General features: G+C 39.5%; 1 protein-coding gene across 3 annotated transcripts in view; it reads right to left on the bottom strand.

Annotated features, from left to right (window-relative positions):
• Positions 1–20,727, bottom strand: part of WWC2 (WW and C2 domain containing 2) — a 170,795-nt gene that overhangs the window by 74,880 nt on the left and 75,188 nt on the right. For all 3 annotated transcript variants that reach the window (XM_020803006.3, XM_073001419.2, XM_073001418.2), the window contains exons 3-5: positions 11,673–11,876; positions 10,235–10,311; positions 4,701–4,780 (exon numbers count right to left, since the gene is read on the bottom strand). In XM_020803006.3, the coding sequence (XP_020658665.2) occupies positions 4,701–4,780; positions 10,235–10,311; positions 11,673–11,876 (361 nt within the window). The remainder of the gene's footprint in view (positions 1–4,700; positions 4,781–10,234; positions 10,312–11,672; positions 11,877–20,727) is intronic.

Genomic DNA, 20,727 nt, shown 5'->3' with positions numbered 1-20,727 from the left:
AAGAAAATAGCATTCATTTTTTTCTAGTCCCGTCTTTCTCTAGACACAATAGCTGTTCTGCTTCCACAGGTGAACATGTGAGATCTCATTTGCCCCTGATGCAAGTCAGGACAAATATCATAGCATATCATGGTGCAACTCATGTACATGATAAACTCCTTCTAAAATAAGCAGCAGATTTTGTGAGATGTAGATTGAAGTGACTAAGCTTAAAGTGAAACTATGGCTGAAACGCTATCACTCATATGTGTATTTTTCCCAGATACACACACATAGCTGTATATCTAACGTTAGTGCCAGATCTGTAACGTATCTTCTTACAGGAGTCCTTGGAGAAAGTACAGTGGTGCCTCGCTTGACGATGATAATCCATTCCAGCAAAATCGCTGTAGAACGAAATCGTTGTCAAGTGAAAGTAAAAAGTCCATTGAAATGCATTGAAAACCGTTCAATACGTTCCAATGGGTGAAATACCTCACAGTCCAGCGAAGATCCTCCATTGGGCGGCCATTTTCTGGTGCCTGTAAAGCGAGCAATCAGTCCTAAAACACAGCGGGGAGCCATTTTGCACAGCGGGCGGCCACTTTGCCGATCAGCTCTTTTAAAACCATCGTAATGCTTAGAATTGGTTCCCAAAGCAGGGAACCAACCATTGTAAAGCGGATTTTCCCCATTTAAACATTGATTTGTGATCGCAAAAGCGATCACAAAAACCTCATCGTTAAGCAGATTCGTCATGGAGCGGGGTAATTGTTAAGCGGGGCACCACTGTATTATAAAGAACTTAACACAGCAGGAGTGCTGGGGAAAAATCATTTTTATATATTTATCTCCAAATTCATCTCCATCTTCCAAAGGAAAAAATTAAGAAAGCCATAAAAGAAAATTAGTATAAAATTATTTATTTGCTATAAATATCTCACTGTCCAGCCAGGAAACTCAAAGCAGTTAATATAAAACATTAAATACAACCATAATCGCCAGAATCCTAACAGATGTTGAATATATGCATAAGAAGAATTGCAGGTGTTGTTGTAGCTAATTGGTGAGTTGCGACTCATATGTCAGTCTCGCCCCTGGTTGTGCTTTCAAGCACACACCCAACACCTTGTCATCCCTAACCACATGAACTTCCACTAGTTATCTTCTGCCCAAATATACAGTATGATTCTGACTCATCTAAAAATCAGAATTAAAACCACCATTTAAAGTCAACAATAACTAAATCAGCTAAAGCAAAAAAATCGAAATCATACAGGTAATTAAAATGATGTAATAGAGCAAACTAAAAGGAGGGCGTGGCATCTTCAAAGGGCACCATCTATAAAAAATGTTGACAATTAAGAAATACTGATAAGCTTCTGTTACAAGTTAATGTCCTCCAAGGGAGGAATGGCGAAATACTGCAAAGATAGGAAGCAATCTCTTGCACCAAATGCACACACAGAATAATACACAGGATATGTGCACATCACTTCTAAATTTAAAAAAAACCCTCTAAAAATAACATAATCTGTTGTGCTTCTAAAGAAAAGTGCCTCTGCACCACTATTAGACAGATAACTACTTGACATAGGAATGTAAACATAGCCGTTAGAGATGACAGAATTTTTTTTCTTGCAAAGGGAGCCCCAAGTTTATGCACATGGATTTGCCACAAATCTCCCACTGGCTTTAATGAGCACTACTGCAGTCTAGGTGTACCACCTATGACAACACACCAAAGCGAAGCAAAACCCTACAGGTAAAGGTAAGGTATACCTTACAGGTATATAATTTGTAGGCTATGTGAATTTAAATCTGCTCACATCTACTGGCCATGAGTACCTTTATTCCCTGCCATTTTTTCCTGCTGTTTTTCCTTTCAGCCCTAGACTCCTGTCTCCTGACATTTCGTATTCTCCTCATTTTTCTGGAACGCTGCCTCTTCCAATGTTGTTTTTATATGCCCTTACTTCTCTATCCTTCATCTCCAATTAGTTTCCAAGCAAGTGGGATCAGAGCTACTCAGTCAATCACTGCCAGAGGCCCCTTTGATTGAGACAATCATGACAACAAAAACTATTACTCCATTACAATATAAAGAGCAATGGCTACTGCACAGGTAAATCCACATGTGCAGCTTTGAATCTTTTCAAAAGTGCTGTTTACTTTTTCTTTTGAAAACAAAACGTGAACTGCCCATTTGAAAAGATTTATAATGCCTAGCATAATTTTTCATGATCAGGTTTCCAATATTTCAGTCGTTTAGGTATGTGGCTGTGCAGCCAGACACTGGGAACTTGATTCCCCACTGTGCGTCCTTGATAGGGGCTGGAGTCCATGATCCATAGGGTCTCTTCCAGCTCTGCAGTTCTAAGATTATTATAATGAGGCTCATATGTGTACATACATACTGTGATTCTGTTCTAAACACCCCGTGCCCCACCCTTTGGGGCGGCTTCTCAGGTTATCTTGTGACACACAGGAGCATTCTTGTAAGTCATACCACTTCACCAAGATGCATGAATTATGCACATAGCCATCTATGCTGTAAGCCAACTAAGCTAAGTTAACATGGCACAAAACAGACTTCAGCCAGAGAAAGAGGAGGCACAATTAATATCATTGCCATCCTTACTCCTATCTTTAGGTTTACAACGGTGTTGTTTGGCCATAATGCTACTGTATGGGTTCACATTAATTGAATGAGCTTTGTGCGTTGTGAGCTCTGCCTCTTCTCTGGTTTTGGAGAGGGTCAGAAGCTTTGGCTTCACATTTTCAGCCAGCTACAGTTTGTCATTATTTCTCAACCTAGCCAAACAGCCTTAACCCAGCCAAAGAAAATGCTAGGATCCTATTTAACATGTGTTTCTTCTACAGCCAGCAGAACACTGACTCTCCGATCATGGTTAATTTTTGACACCTTGTCTTTTGCTAGAGTATGCATAAAAACAAGTGATTGAACAAGAAGTCTTATAGCACTCAGCATGTCTCCTACTTCACAGCATGATGTCTCATATTTTAAGCAGCAACTATATAAAACTTTATATGGTAGAAATAAATAGACTGACAAGTATATTCAGAGTCACTGGTTTCAATAAATGGAAACAGTGCTAGCCAAAAACTGACTGTCTAATTTTTTACAACAAATGTCCATTGTTTCCCTGTGGTATGCCACTGAAAGTTTCCCAAACGTGCTTTAGATTCCTATCAGAATTGCTTGCAACCAAGTTGCTTTAAAACAATACTTCATTGTTACTTTAATGTAATACAACCAGTATGTTTGGCTAACCTTTAATCTTGGGATTGTAGCATAAGTTTTTAAGCTTCAGATCCGAGTTTCTGTTTTCTTAATGGTATACTTGAAGTAGATACTAAGTTATGGTTAAATAGAAACCATCGAAATGTTGCTACGCTCTCCCTGATACTTATTTAAATTTACAATGTTTCCTTCTGTGACCTGTATGTAAACTTTAATTTCACTTAGCTTCACAGGCAGCCAACATACAGGGGTAGAAATGTGGTGTAGTCTTTCCAATACCCTTACTGCAGTGAATCACAAATACATATAAAATTATACAGTGGCGCCTCGCTTTACGATTGTCACGCATTACGACGAATCTGCTTAACGACAATCTTTTTTCGATCGCAATAGCAATAGCAAAACGATAGTCTAAATGGGGGAATTTTACTTTCGCTTTAGGAACCAATTCTTTGCAAAATGACGTTTTTAGAACAGCTGATCGGCGCTTTCAAAATGGCCACCGAGTAATTAAAATGGCTGTGTTTTGGGATGGATTCCTCGCTATACAGGCAGCGAAAATGGCTGCCATATGGAGGATCTTCGCTGGATGGTGAGTTTTTACCCCATAGGAATGCATTGAACGAGTTTCAATGCGTTTCTTTCTTTATTGCTTTACGATGTTTTCGCTTAACGGCGATTTTCCTGGAACGGATTATCGTCGTTAAGCAAGGCACCACTGTAAAGGCTGATGATCTACAGGCCAACAAATGACTGAATACTCAGTCTCTTAAACTTTATCTGTTCAACTTTCCTCCAACAAAGTATTTTAGCTATGGACTGCAAATTCTGTAATAATACACATGCATCTTCACAAGTAATATTATTTTGCCACCTAGTCCATGTAAACTACTAACTTTCTCCTTTTGTGATGGTCTTGATATAGGAGTTCATACTATTTCCATTCACAGTTTACTCAGCACAGCCCAACGCAATGAGAATTTGCATTACGAAATGCAAATATGACTAAGCATCATGGGATTTCCATGATTTGCATGATCTGCCTTTCTTGTAGTTTTTAATCTTTTTGTTATAACACATCTTTCTCCATGACATCAGTGAATGCAATTCAGGTCCAATCACAATTAAAGGCTCATGAAACACAGAAAATAAATACTTTGGGTTTCTTCTCCCCACCCAAACTTCTTCACTCTTCCACAGCACACAGACAGCAAAGTTAACCTCCTTCAAAACTTCAGAAACAGCGTTACCTTTCTACACTACTTGATTTTCTATCAACCCTTTTAAAAAAAGATTCATATTTTAGAGTGGTTAGCTTTTTCCATAGTCAGCAGACAAATTTTCTCAACTGTCTCCTTATTCCAAAGCTTCTCTATAAATGGATGCAATATTTCTGTTTGGCCTGTGCAGCATATTTAATTATTTAAGTCAATTTCAATTATTTTCTTATACTCACTGTTGCAGTGTTTCATAGCCTTGCTCCTTATACAGTAATTCTTGCTTCATCTGTGAGAGTTCCCTCTTTAGTTTTTTAACCTTTGATGCAAAAATAATAGATTCTTTTAAGACAGCAGGGCATGTGCTGCAGAACAATTAGCACAGAGACATGTTAATAACTAATTCACTCTATCTAATTCTTGGTTAGTTGTGGCATCTCAGATATGTCTTGTTCCCCCCACAAGTTTTACAATTTGATAATTTAGTAACTTAATTATAACAAAAAAAATCTTTAACAGTTTAACATTAATGAATTAAAACTCTTTAACTATTTAATGCTAACTCATTGGGTCTAAAACTAAGGTTTCAATGCTCTGTTTCTTCCTCTGTGGCTAGCACAGAAACAAGCAGCTTGTCATGGAAGGGAGGGAGTGGTCTTCCTTCACCGGCCCTTCCTCTTGCCTAAATGGAAGTTGTGTTCATCCATTGCTACCAGCGATTTATTAAATAAAAGCCTGCTTCCTATATCTGCCTATCTATATCTTAGGAAAGGCAGGGAGGCCTCACAAGTTGCTTGGCTATGTTGGCACAGCAGAGTAGCAGTAGGACTGGTGCAACAGCAAACAAAGCAAAGTTTATATTAGAACTCTCCAGCAGGGAATATGTAACTCTCCAGATGCTGTTGATTAAATTCCTGCCATTCCTAAACAGCCTGCCTAATGGGGGGGATACTTCGAAGAAGACAAGACTGAGAAGGCCCCAGGTCCCCTATTCCAGCTCTGCAAGACCTGCCCCATACATGTCCCAATCTACAAGTTTTGGTCAAATTTAGTGAAACACTGGCTGCCCCTGAAGGCACAAATGTGAAAGGATATTTCTCCAGCTGCCACAGAGTTTATTCAATTAATAGGAAGAGGATAGTATAGGTTAATGGGGGGGGGGGGAGAGGCAGCACAGATTCACTGAATGCTTTTCTATGTTAAAATAGCCATTATAGTGCCAATATTTAAATGAGGCAATAGAAGAGAACCTGCTAATTACTGTCTGATAAGCCTACTTAGTCAAGGGGACGTGGTGACACTATGGGCTAAACCGCAGAAGCCTGCGCTGCAGTGTCAGAAGACCAAGCAGTCGTAAGATCGAATCCACGTGACGGAGTGAGCGCCCGTCACTTATCCCAGCTCTCGCCAACCTAGCGTTTCGAAAGCATGCAAATGCAAGTAGATAAATAGGGACCACCTCGGTGGGAAGGTAAACAGCATTCCGTGTCTAAGTCGCACTGGCCAGGTGACCACGGAAGATTGTCTCCGGACAACCGCTGGCTCTATGGCTTGGAAACGGGGATGAGCACCACCCCCTAGAGTCGAACACGACTGGACAAAAATTGTCAAGGGGAACCTTTACCTTTTTTTAAGCCTACTTAGTACAATGAGTAAGTTATATGCAAGATATCTACTGGGGAGGCTTTCGGACTGGCTTCAAGCAGAAAATATATTGACCGATGTGTAGGCGGCACTTAGGCCAGGAAAGTCTATCTTGGATCAGGGCTTTATTCAACAATATATACAGTAGCTCATAAATACTCCCCTCCACCAAAGAGGCACCTTGTATACAGCCTTTATTGATTTTAAGTCCGCCTTTGATCTTATCCCAAGAAATAAACTTTGGGCCAAATTTGAATCTACGAATATAGAGAAACGGCAGCTTCTGCTAATAAGATGGCTATATGAAAATACCCACCTGAGAGTCCTCTCTAATCCAGCTGGAGTTCTATCCAATCCAATCCCAGTTTTCAATGGGGTTAAACAGTGTTGTATAATGGCTCCCAACTTGTTTAACTTCTATATTAAGATTTATCTAAGCCTGAATTTCATCCCCCCCCCCCCAAACTGCACTCACATCATGTATCAATGCTGCTTTATGCAGATGATGCGGTTCTACTCTCATTAACATGTGTGGGACTGAGAAGACTCTTGAGGGGGCTTTCTTCCTACTGTAATCGAGAGCAGTTAGTAATTAATTACCAGAAGACCAAAGTTCTTGTGGTGAGTAGAAGAACAGTGAAGCACAATTGGGCTATCATTGGTCATCCCATAGAGCAGGTTTATAGCTACAAATACTTGGGCATAATTTTTCACACCTTGGGTTCCTGGGGCCCCCACATGAAGCATGCAGCACTGAATGCTCATAAAAGTGCAGCGGCATTAACATGTCTTCTTGAGGTAGTTCAAACCAAAATATTTGAGATCTATTCTGATCATACCCCCCTGTACACCTAATGTAGCCCTTTGTTTGGAAGCTGGCCTAATTGCCATAAGAGCACGTGCCATATGTTTAATTACTGGCTAAAGTGTCTCTTCTCTTCAGAAGGCTTGGCACAGATGTTACTTTTTGACTCCTTTCAATCAGAATGGAAACTACAACTTACAAAAGAAATAAGGCAAATGGGTTTTTCCGCCAATGTTCTTTTGGCAATGAGGCAAAAGCTAAAGTACCACTCAAACAAAGAACCTGGTACATAGAACTTCAAGAGCATATGAGCCAGTCAGGCAAATACAGTGTTGTTGCTAATAATGCCTATCTTCATATTTGACGAGTACAATGTCAACAAAGACCAGAAGAGCCTTCACATTAGCAAGACTTAATGTTTTACCTTCTAAGCTCATGGAGGGAAAATTTCAACATACTGTATACCTATCTTGGATTGCCTGTGTCCGTGTAATGATGGCCAAGTGGAAACATGTCCTACTGTACTGTCTTTTCTATAGAGATCTATGCACCAACCTCCTGAGCCCAATCATTCTCAGATATCCAGGGAGACCTGATGAATTTTACATCAAGTAACTTCTTTCCAATCAAGACTCCCTTATTACATGCTCTGCGGCAAAATTTTGTGCAGCAGCAATGGCACAGCACTCCCTTATAGTCACCTGAGTTCACAGGTTGACTAGTTTTAGCAGGAGGGTGGTTTATTGTCGAGCACAGAGAAAGGTTGTGGTCCCAACCGAAGGGAGGAAATGTTTACAAATCTTTACAAATATGTAGGAAGGACTCCCTATAACCCAAAGACTCTGTCCAAACCAGTTTGCCCTAGACAATCTAATGGTTCAAAGGATAGCTATAAGAATGCTGTATTTGATTCTCCCCGTATTTTATAACCAGTACACAATTATCGTATCTGTTCATACACTTTTAAAATTATTGTATCTGTTGTACACTTTTAAAACTGCATTTTATATATATTTAGCCATAAATATGTTTTATGAGCTGGTCACCCAACCGTAATAAATAAATTCAAAAATAAATTCAATTTTCTATGTTAAAATATCTCTGCATGCGGAAAGCTGAAATTTCATGGAATAGAATAAACCAAGCCTTCTTCTTTGTGATAGACCAGCTTTTCATATGCTGGGTGATGGTTTCTAATGCGGGGCAAAAATGAAACATATCTCTAAAAAACAGCCACATACATTTTTCTTCTTGACATGTACACACACACCGCATATATACAAAGAAAGCACTTGTTTATGCATGTATTGCATGCCTCATATACCCACCACATTCAAATGCATTTTCGAATTGTGCTATTCCATCCATCCATCCACCCATCCATCCTCCCTCCCTCCCTCCCTCCCTCCCTCCGGTCTACAATGGGTGTCGTACAAATTTAAAAACAATAAAACCAATAAATATATATTATAGATCCAAGGTGGCGAAAGTATAAGAAATTAAGATACGGCAAGAGGGAAATCTGCCGAAGGTGGAAATGTCTTCCACTCCGGGAGGCAGTGGAAGATAGGAGGGCCTGGCGTGCTCTGGTCCATGGGGTCACAAAGAGTCGGACACGACTTAATAACTAAACAACAGGAGGGAAAGCCTGCCCAAATAGCCAGGTTTTAAGTTTATTCCTGAAAACACCTAGAGAGGGAGACAGGTGGATCTCCACTGGCAAGTTGTTCCAAAGGTGACGGGCCACTGCTGAGAAGGGTCGGTTCCTCGTTCTTTCCTTCCAGACCTCCCTCAGCGTTAGGCCCCTCAGCAATCTGGCCTGGCTGGAATGAGTGACTCTGGCAAAACTGGGTGGGAGAAGGCACTCTGCCAGATATCGAGGTCCTAAACTGTTTAGGGCTTTATATGTAATTGTAAGAACTTTGAAATTAGCACGGAAATGAATGGGCAGCCAATGCAAGGCAGCCAGAGTGGGGGAAATATGATGGTACCTTTTCACTCCAGTAAGAAATCTGGCCACCACATTCTATACCATCTGAAGTTTCCGCACCAGTCTCAAAGGCAGCTCCACGTAGAGCACATTACAGTAGCCTAATCGTGAGACTACAAGTGCATGGACCAAAGTGGTGAGTGCCCCCATATCAAGATAGGGACGCAGCTGGGCAATCCGCCGAAGGTGGAAATGTGCAGAATGGACCACTGAACTTAAAACCGCCAGGCGGTTACATATGAATTAACTAGTGTCCATGTCAGGTCCCTAATAAATAGGATGGCATAGCAAGTGGAATACATATGGAGGTAAGTAGGCAAGTATCTTTCCTGTGCTCCAAACCATGTATAAACCAGGCCCTACGGTTGTATTCTATTTTTAGTATTGTCAGTCACTATTAACATTATTAGCATTCACATACTAGAAATCCATCAGCTTTTGCAAGTTCCACTTTTGGATATATTAATATTTATGGTGAGAACTAACTGTTCAAGAAAGGACTAACTGTTCCTAGATGTGTACAGTATTTATAACAGTGTTCAGCTATGTGTGCTAGCAGACCCTCTTCGTTTCAACAGTATCAGCTTCAGTATCACACATAAATAAGCCCTCGTTACTATTTGTCAAACTCAAAGGAATCCTATCTTCCTCTTGATGTTCACAAACAAGCAACTAATGTAAAAGACATGCCAGATCAAAAGACACTTCTTTATTTGGATAACCTTGTTACAGTAATTAAACCTGAAATTCACATTTACTTGCTAAGTTAATTTGTCACTGGTTATGTGTGCATGCCACCTGTTCATATTTTAGAGAGACAGCACCTGGTGACACAGGCTGACAGAGAAAGAGGGAGCACAGAGTTAAGTGGGAAGGATTCCCAAAGGCCACTTTGGGGCAGAGGGGCTGGGAGAGAAAAGTTGGCAGTACAGCAGAATCTACACTTTGCTAACTCAGGATCCAAGAAATTTCCCATCTGGCAGTCCAGACTATATATACTACAATATGAACTGCACTGGAAAATTAAAATTTCTGATCAGGTACCAAAATCACATCTGAAATGTGCATCTCTGCATACTACCAATGAACATGAAACCCCTAAGCCAAAGGCTATGGTTTTATGCTTGACCTTAGCCATACATTTGAGAAGTGATGGTTATGTTATTAACACAGTTGCTGTTTACAAAACCTGGCTTCACATAGGTACATGTGTTCATTGTGAGCAAATGTTCGGTTTGAATATCTGAGCATTTCAGTATCTGGATCAAAAAAAATCTGCAAAAAAACCACCATATGTAACATTTTACAGTAACTCTCAAATTAAGCATTCTTACCCTTAGTCTTGTAGTGGAGATTTCTGCCTTCAGGATATCAGGATCATACTTAGTGCTGGATGATGAGCTTGAGAACACTTATTAAGGGGGGAAAAGGAGGGGGAGAAAGAGAGTGAGAGCGAGATAACCAGTTGGAAGATCGTTCTACTGTTCCATCCTTAAGGACCTAATATTTTTATAACTTTGCTCAATAACATTAACCCCTCACCTCTTGAGATTAAGGAGGGATTTGCACATAATACTAAGACAGACTTCAGCACTAGATGCACTAACTGGAATGAGCCCAATCAAAGCCTTTCATTAAGACATCCCCCTGCCTCTCATCCTCTGAAGCTCGGTGGAAAAAGAACTCTTGCTAAGTTTAACTTTCACTTTTCATGAAAGTTGGCTTGTTACATTTGAAGCAGAGGTTATAGTATTAAATGTACTTGTCTCTGGCCAAATGGCTAACATCATCTAATGTTTAAAGTTGACTCGTTTTGAAACACAACAGCACTTGCTTTAAACCACAAGCCAGCTTTTGTGCAATATTCACTGGAATAGTACTCTCCGCCATGTGGAGGACAGGCAAGGGGAAGTCCAACCTTTGTTCCAACTCATACTTACAATGCTAGTCTTACGGAATTATGATTACATAAATATTAAAAGTCCTGCTGGTATTTGCTTTCATGGACTAGATCCCACTACATTGGAATTCTTTATACAGTGGGGTCTTGACTTGAGAACTTAATCCGTATTGGAAGGCGGTTCTCAAGTCAAAAAGTCTGTAAATCAAGTCTCCATTGACCTACAGTGCATTGAAAACCGATTAATCCCGTAACAGGCCGTTTTTGTTCCATTCTGTAAGTCAAATCTCAGTCTGCAAGTCAAACCTAAATTTTGTGGCCAGAGAAGTCTGTAACTCAAAAAGTCTGTAAGTCAAGCCGTCTGTAAGTCAAGGGTCCACTGTAAAGATCTATTATTCCTGCATACAGACACTACAGTACTACTCAGTTGAAATCATCTCCCTTTTTTAATGTTTGAGGCTCCATATGTTTCTGATACATCATTCAGAATACTAGAGGATTGCGATCCACATTGTCTGCTGACAAATGTTGGCTGTATTGTAAATGCTGTATCATTAGCCTCTTAATTTGGCTCTAGATATGTGAGAGAAAGTTTACGTCTTAGGGACGCTCCTTTTCTTTTCTGCAAAACTGAACTTTAAAGAGACTAGCATATGATTCATTTACTACCCCACCCCCATTTACCCTGGCAAACAAATGAACTACCATATTCCCAACCGACTGCTGTGGCTCACAGAATCAGAAGACGATTTAACTACTGTACCAGCAGTCAGTCTAAGTCTTCCTCTCTCTTGAACTGGAAAAATGGAAACAAAAACACAAAACAGAGGCAGAGTATTATGTTACAAACAGCATTCTTGTCAGATACTTACAGCTTGTTCGAGAGCTAGATTTCTCCTTATAAGCATCATTCAACTTCACATATTCATCTAAGGCAAGTGCCAGTCTCTGTTCTTTCACATGGTACAATTCTTTTTGAGTATTAAGTGCATCTTGTGCTACTGTAAGGTAATCTTTTAGCATTTTCTCTTGTTCTTGCCTCCATTGTTTTCTGGGATCCTCTATCTGTGTGGTTTCTGCAGAAACACAGTTGCAAAAGTGTTCATTTAGTTAAAGCACCTTCTCTGCTTGTATAAAAAGCAAAGCAATCTGGAAGAAGGAAGGCCAGCTGGATATGTCAGTTGCAGCATTAAAGATAACATGAAGGATAATATAAACCAGCACCACAGTACATTCAGAACCACACATAGGCTTTCACCAATGTCCAACTGAGGGGATAGCCTGACAACCTCTTCTTTTAGCAGCGTCTCAGAAAACTGGGATGATATCCAGGGAGGGTTCAGTGTAAGTGCACGTCCTTATGGTAGAGGTCTCCTTATATCATCCAGTCTGCAGAAAGTGTCTGAGGGAGCAGTCTTGCTGCTGTCCTAAAATATATTACTGAAAGGATTTGAAAATTTCTTAGAGAAGAGGTAGTTTTCATATGTGGTATGTTGTAATGAGAGACAATTATGATATAATTCAATGAGTATGTATTTAACTGTTCCACTTGGCAGGAACAGAATGGCTAATGCAAGCAGGCGAGTGTAATCCAAGGTATTTTAAGAGGCAACAGAGACACATACCTACTTTTTAAAAAGTTGAATCTTCAAGTCTAGATGAAGTAGATGAAGAAAGTTGAAGATATACACACACACACACACACACACACACACACACACACACACACACACACACACACACACATATATGTATATGTATATGTATATATATATATGTATATGTATATGTATATGTGTATGTGTATGTGTATGTATATGTGTATGTGTGTGTGTGTATATATATATATATATATATATGTATGTATGTATGTATGTATGTATGAATGTATGTGTATGTGTATGTATGTATGTATGTATGTATGTATGTATGTATGTATGTATGTATGTATGTATGTATGTATGTATGTATGTATGTATGTATATATATATATTCTCAACACCTCTGATTATAGTTGTTGAGACTTCTTGAACAGCAAGCATGGTTACAGGACATTGGAGGTGGCCAAAGATCATCTTCAAAAGCAAGAAAGAGAGTCCTTGCACAGCTGTTGACCAGTGAGTTTGATGTTGATGGTAGGAATTGTTCTAAAGTAAATCAATAAACCAGTTGGTCTGTGAGCACTATGAAAAGCTATAAAAGGCTGTGCCCAAAGACTGCTCACCAGTGATACCTTGCCATTCTATAAACAACTATCCAGGGGTACTGCAGCGTTTTTCCCAGGGTCTGGTGTTGTTCAACATCTTTATAAGTTATATAGATGAAAGAATATAGGGAAATGCCCATGTAAGGGCACATGACACTAAATTGGGAGAGGAAGCTAATACCTCAAGAGACAAAATTAGGATTAAAATGATCTTGGCAGATTGAAGAACTGGGCCAAAAGAAAGAAAATGGACATTCTGTGTTTAGGAAGGAAAAATCAGATGCACAAATTCTGGATAGGTGAGACAGAGCTTGGCATTATTGTGTGAAAAGGATCCAGTAGTCTTAGAGAAGCACGTTAAACATGAGTTAACAGTGTGGTGCTGGGGTGTGGGGTGGGGAATATGGGCATCAATTGATAAATAGGGTTCAAATCAAAAGAAGTAATGGTTGGATAAGAAAATCTCACAGCTTCTCACTCCCAAAGGGCACTTTAAAAAATAATGTTTTTTTTCTTTGCAGCATGATTTCTCTGTGCAATATTCCTCTCCCCCAAGAAATCTCACCAATCTTGTGGTCATGTTTTTTCTGAAAGTGCTAGGCTCAACAGATTACAGGTCCCATAGAGACTGGTGTTTTTCCTCATGGAAATCACCAGAAAGAATACGAGTGGCACCATGTTGTGCAGGATTGTTACAACTCCTGCCAGAATGGCATCTTTCCTGTGTAAGATTCACCAGAAAGGGCACTAAACATCTTGAGAAGGAGAACAAAACTTTAGCTTTTGGAAAATTTTTAGTCAACAAAAGAAGGGGACCTTTTCTATTCCTTTCCCATTTACATTTGAATCCACATCTACTTATGCAAAAATAAAATTCATGTGTTTTTTTTGGAGGAGAAGTAGTCATAAAAGCAAACACAAAGCATGAAATAGGTTTCATAATGAATCAACAGTCAGAAAGGATAAAAGCAGGGGATGGATGTAATGGTTGTGGTTGTAATTTAAGAGCAGCACTAGTTGTAATGGAAAATAATCTCACAAGAGAGGAAAGTCATATCTACAAACACATTTCAGGTAATTGCTCAGTAGGTTTAAGTCAGGATTGCTCAATGTGTGGCCCAAACTGCAGGAGTAGCCTGCAGAGTCCTAAAACGTGGCCCACATCAACACCGTCCTTGTGACTGCAGGACAAGGACAAAGCAGTTTCAGTGTAGCTTTTCTTTAAAAAAGCACTTACAGACTCAAAATTGAGCAATGCTATTTATTTTCACCTCTCAGAGAAACCTCGTACAGCCACAATGTTCATATCTGGATATGAAAACAAAAACAAAATGAGATATGACCATCTGAATCCTGAAAAGCTAACAATACACTTTCTGAAATGTATCTGTTCCAGGAAAAAAAATAGAATCATTTCAATGAATGATTTCTAAAACATACAGTTTCTTTTTAAAAACAGGCTTTCACTCTATGGCTGTTAAGAGAAACAAGATTCACTGTATGATAGGTCACCAACAGGTATATAAATTAAGGCTACATGGGTAAATTTCAGCCCACTGGAGGTTTCACAGGCCATCTATTCCTAACAGCAGGCTTTTGTACTTTTATATCCACAAGGAAGCAGGATGAGAGCCAATTCTGCTCACATTAAAGAAAAAGGTCACACTTCTACTTCAAGGGAGTGAAGTCAAAGTTGGATATACCACCCTGCAAGCATCTGCAGAACATTTCCTGCCACCTGGCTTTCCTCAAATAAGAGCAATTGGAATAGGTCAGACATAACTCGGCTTTTCCTTGGGTGACAGGGCAGCAAGAGAGCACTGTTTTGGAACTGCTATTATTTGGAGCACACTGGGATGAATGATAAGAGGAAAATGTCTCATTCTGCAGTATTTGTTTTCTACCGAAAGGCACTTAAACAAAGATTCATGGATTAAAACCATACATATCCACTTTTTTTTCCCATTTAAAAAAAGCAAATTCTTCTCAAAGAAAACAGGCAAAGATCAGGTCCACACAATACAAGGGCACACAACAATCTGCCTGAACAATTTCAGTGCAATTGGGATGCCATGATGAGAAGTATTTCTCCTGCCTCCATCAGGTTTCATCGCAACATCATACCATGGAACTGATACTTATTTTAAATGCCCTTTTGTATAACGCGAACGGCCTTTCTGTGGATCACAAACATGTCTGATAGTAGAAAACAGTAAGCAATTTCTGGCTGCATTGAAACTGAAACCAAGGGAAACTGACAGAAATTGGGAATTGATTGGGGGAAGAGATTTATACTTTTGAATCCATTTGCTCATCTCAACGTCTGGATTAAATAAAATTATTATGCACTTATAGTAAGAGTTGGGGAGCTACAGTTTTATATTCTCTCTGTAGTAGACAGCAGGTTTTCATCTATTAAAAAACTGAGTGACAATGATGAGACTCAGAATAATGTAAAAGAATGGAGTTCTGTTGCCATTCACTGTCTTTTTTGGTAGCCTTTGTTGGAAATGGATCAAAAGATTTAGTGTTATTTGACATAAACTTTCATGGAACACAGGCCACTTCCTCAGATGAAAATTGAGAGAGCTGTACTCACTCTTATAACACTGGTAGTTTTAAAAATTAATATTATGTCCGGATTATTGCATGCTGTGAGAAATGTTAACAAGTTGAAATCTCACTGCAAAACAGTGGGCGAAATTTTGTTATGTAACTTTGCACTGCCATAACCTGGAAGCAATTAATTTAATGTAAATGAAAGCTGCCTATTCCTCCTCTTTTCAGGTTCAAAGGCTCCCTAGAACCCCATTTTGATCTGGAGAAGCCTTTGGGATAGGAGGGGCTTTAATAGAGGAATAGGACCACTGATTTGCTTTTGGTGGCCTGTTCCCAGCAGCAATGATATGGTGGCAAATTTTACTATTAAAGGCTCTTTCCCTTTGTCCCAAAGCTCCCAACAGCTTCCCCACAGCAAAAGGGAGCCCCTGAAAGCTCTGGAACATAAAAGGAGGGGGAACTGGAAGCTTTTAATCATGTTAAATCAAGTGCTTCCAGCGTGTGATCAAAATTATACCTAGCAATCTTACGCCACCAGGATTTTGCCCACTATGTGGGATTTTGTTATGATATGGGGAAATTAATGGAGTCTCAGTTAATTTCCCCCAATTAAAAAAGGACCTAAATCTCTCAATACAGTGGATAATTATTACAACTACATTTGGAGATAATTAGCAAATGGTATGAAAACAAAGCATAGAGAAAAACTGAGCAAAGTGATGTAACAATTTTGCTGAGACATATACCTTGGGTATATTCGACACTGCACGATGAAGGTAATTTTCAACAATATCTCTTTTATGGCATTGCTTGATATATAGACTGTAGTACAAAAAGCCCACAGTCCACTGCTAAAATAATTTATTCATAATGATAAATTTAGCATTAATGATCATCCTGTGGAAATGTATGTTTTATCATATAAAAAAGTTTTAAAATGTAGTGATTAAAGGATCTTACTTAAGCTCAGGTGAATTTAATTAATCCTCATGCTCTAGAATAAAATAACCTTTTGTGGGGAGTATTTTCTGATGCCAATGAGAATTCCAGGGTGAGGGTTAATGTTAGGTTTAATGTACACTTAAGAAAGAAGTCCAGTTGCCATGACTAAACTTCCAGATAACCTCACCTGGATGACTAAGACTATTCACAGCTCTATTTGAAGGGTTATCATTATAGCCGAGATCATCAGTTAGGAAGTCCACAATAGGGTGCTATTTTCTTCTTCTCTATTGTGTTCCTGTGTATTGGATTTATAACACTTTCGCATGTTTGCTCAGGACTAAGAGCCACTATATTTAATGGTGCTCCATCTCAAATCAGAGGTCGTAGCTGACTTAAATAGCTACCTTTGCTTGAAGAAGGATGCTGCCTCTTCCAATATATTGCTGAAAAATCACGGTGAAAATAACATGCAAAACCTAGACTGGGTGTGTCGATCTGAGTGCATGAACCAGGATTAACTCATAACATATTCAACCATTTAACCAACAACGTGTTAAAAGAAGACATTCCTCATCAGCACTGAAGACTGGATCTATGTATCCTTTCTACAATAGGCTTCTGACTTGCTGCCATTATAGCACGGTTCATACTGTGAAGTCGAGGGCATCATAACTTTACTAAAGCACCAGAAGCTCTCACTAGGAATCTGCTAATTATCACTTCTACTACCAACAACATGCAAAAGAGGTTCTCTCATTTTAGAATACTTGCTCTTGTATTCCCAAGTTGGCATTGCTATGTGAGAACATAGCAATTGGCCCTAAAAGGTTACTTGCTTAGCCAAGCATGGTGTCAAAGGGTCAGGACTCCATCACCCTTCACTCAAATTCTGACAACACCAGAGAATTCCTGTGCCATATGCAACTCCTGCCAAGTGATCTGCACATCACCTGGCTACTGAAGCTGACATTTCATGAGAACAGTTGGGAGTCTTCAGGTGTCCTTTCAAAAAACTGGCTGAGCTCAGTGACAGGAGTTGTGTATACATCCATCAGCATATTTTATAAGAGAGCTATTAACCTGTCAATACAGGAAGACACCTTAAGAACTAAGCCAAAAAGAGCTGCTTTAGAAGTTCAGACTTTTCTGCAATGGATCATCAGTATATAGGAGAACAATATGAATCCCGAATCAGCCTATTTCTTCCGACACAAATTCAAGATATGCTTCAGTATATGGGTGTTTCTTGAAACTTCCACTATAGACAGAGGAGAGAATCCCAACAGTATTATCTTTCCAGGCCTCAGTATGACTCCACCTTTCTGTGCATCCCAGGAAAACCACTTGATTTTTTAATTGTTAAATGTTCCCAGGCATGGGATACTTGTTCCAGGATCCCATTCCAGTCTAGCCAGGACTTCCACGTTCAACAGTACAGACAACACAGAGATACTGAGCAGGCAACGACCAATAGGCAAAGCATAATCTCAATGCCAAAACATACACACTACCAAATTCTACTTCACTTGAGTCTCTTAAGTACGAGAACAAAATGATCCTTAGATTCAGAGTGAAATATGAAAAATCTATTTTTGTTCTATTACCTCTGAGATGTCTACAAGGAAATTATTCATAACGATCATCATCAACAACAATGGAAATTGTTGATCAGGTTAGAAATCACGAACATTTACAGAGCAGTGAAAGACGTTTGTTATTGTTTAGTTGTTAAGTTGTGTCCGACTCTTTGTGACCCCATGGACCAGAGCACACCAGACCCTCCTGTCTTCCACTGCCTCTCGGAGTTGGGTCAAATTCATGTTGGTAGCTTCGATGACACTGTCCAACCATCTCATCCTCTGTCGTCCTCTTCTCCTCTTGCCTTCACATTTTCCTGACATCAGGGTATTTTCCAGGGTGTCTTTTCTTCTCATGAGATGGGCAAAGTATTGGAGCCTCAGCTTCAGGATCTGTCCTTCAAGTGAGCACTCTCAAGAGTCTCCTCCAGCACCACAATTCAAAAGCATCAATTCTTTGGTGGTAAGCCTTCTTTACAGTCCAATTCTCACTTCCATAGACCGCTACTGGAAAAACCATAGCTTTGACTATGCAGACCTTTGTTGGCAAGGTGATGTCTCTGCTTTTTAAGATGTGGTCTATATTTGTCATTGCTTTCCTCCCAAGAAGCAGGCATCTTAATTTTGTGGCTGCTGTCACTATCTGCATGGAGCCCAGAAAAGTAAAATATGTCACTACCTCTATATCTTCCCCTTCTATTTGCCAGGAAGTGATGGGACCAGTGGCCATGATCTTAGTTTTTTTGATGTTGAGCTTCCTTTAATTCCGCCTCACTTTCTGCCATCAGAGTGGTATCATCTGAATATCTGAGGTTGTTGATATTTCTTCCGGCAATCTTAATTCCGGCTTGAGCTTCATCCAGTCCAGTCTTTTGCATGATGTATTCTGCATATAAGTCAAATAAGCAGGGAGACAATATACAGCCTTGTCATATTCCTTTCCCAATTTCGAACCAATCAGTTGTTCCATATCCAGTTCTAACTGTCACTTCCTGTCCCAGTTATAGATTTATCAGGAGATAGATAAGGTGGTCAGGCACTCCCATTTCTTTAAGAACTTGCGATAGTTTGCTGTGGTCCACACAGTCAAAGGCTTTTGCATAGTCAATGAAGCAGAAGTAGATGTTTTTCTGGAACTCTCTGGCTTTCTCCATAATTCAGTGCATATTAGCAATTTGGTCTCTAGTTCCTCTGCCCCTTCAAAATCCAGCTTGTACTTCTGGGAGTTCTAGGTCCACATTCTGTTGAAGCCTGTCTTGGAGGATTTTGAGCATAAACTTGCTAGCGTGTGAAATGAGTACAATTGTACAGTAGTTGAAGCATTCTTTGGCACTGCCCTTCTTTGGGATTGGGATATAGACTGATCTTTTCCAGTCCTCTGGCCACTGTTGAGTTTTCCAAACTTGAGGCATATTGAATGTAGCACCTTAACAGCGTCATCTTTTAAGATTTTAAATAGTTCCACTGGAAAGCCATCACCTCCACTGGCCTTGTTGTTACCAAGCTTTCTAAGGCCCACTTGAGTTCACTCTCCAGGATGTCTGGCTCAAGGTCGGCAGCCACACTATCTGGGTTGTCCGGGATATCCAAATCTTTCTGGTATAATTCCTTTGTGTATTCTTGCCCCCTCTTCTTGATGTCTTCTGCTTTTGTTAGGTCTGTTCCATTTTTGTCCTTTATCATGTTCTTTGTACAAAATGTTCCTTTAATATCTCCAATTTTCTTGAAAAGATCTCTGGTTTTTCCTTTTCTATTATTTTCCACTATTTCTTTGCACTGTTCATTTAAGAAGGCTCTCTTACCTCTCCTTGCTATTCTTTGGAAATCAGCAGTCAATTTTCTGTAACTTTCCCTATCTCCCTTGCATTTTGTTTCCCTTCTCTTCTCTTCTATTTGTAAGGCCTTGTTGGACAGCTACTTTGCTTTCTTACATTTCCTTTTCTCTGGGATGGTTTTTGTTGCTGCCTCTTGTACAATGTTACAAGCCTCCATCCATAGTTCTTCAGGCATTCTGTCCACCAAATCGAGTTCCTTAAATATGTTCTTCACTTCCACTGTGTATTCATTCATGTGTATACATACACTATATATGTATGTATGTATGTATGTATGTATGTATGTATGTATGTATGTATGTATGTATGTATGTATGTATGTATGTATGTATGTATGTATGTATGTATGTATGTATGTATGTATGTATGCATGCATGTATGCATGCATGCATGCATGCATGCATGTATGTATGCATGCATGCATGCATGCATGTATGTATGTGTCTGTCTGTCTGTCTGTCTGTCTGTCTGTCTGTCTGTCTGTCTATCTATCTATCTATCTGATTTATACCCCGCCCATCTAGACGGAAGTCTACTCTGTTTTTGTTGCCGGTTTTGCTAAAAGAAGCTGATGTCTTCCTCGGAAGCTCAGCCAGTCCACGGTCCCAAAAAAGTTGGGGACCACTGCCCTATAATGACAAGAACATCTTTCTTTGGTGTCAGTTCTAGAAGGTGTTGTAAGTCTTCATAGAATTGGTCAATTTCAGACTTTTGTTAGACAGTGATATTTTAATTTTGCGTTTGATGTACCTTGCAGATGAATCATTTTTAATGTGAAAAGATCCCAAATAAAGAATTCTATATA

The sequence above is a fragment of the Pogona vitticeps genome, chromosome 5, assembly GCF_051106095.1.
Source record: "Pogona vitticeps strain Pit_001003342236 chromosome 5, PviZW2.1, whole genome shotgun sequence".
NCBI lineage: Eukaryota > Metazoa > Chordata > Lepidosauria > Squamata > Agamidae > Pogona > Pogona vitticeps.
Note: the sequence above shows the minus strand (reverse complement) of the source record. Positions and strands in the feature narration are given on the sequence as shown.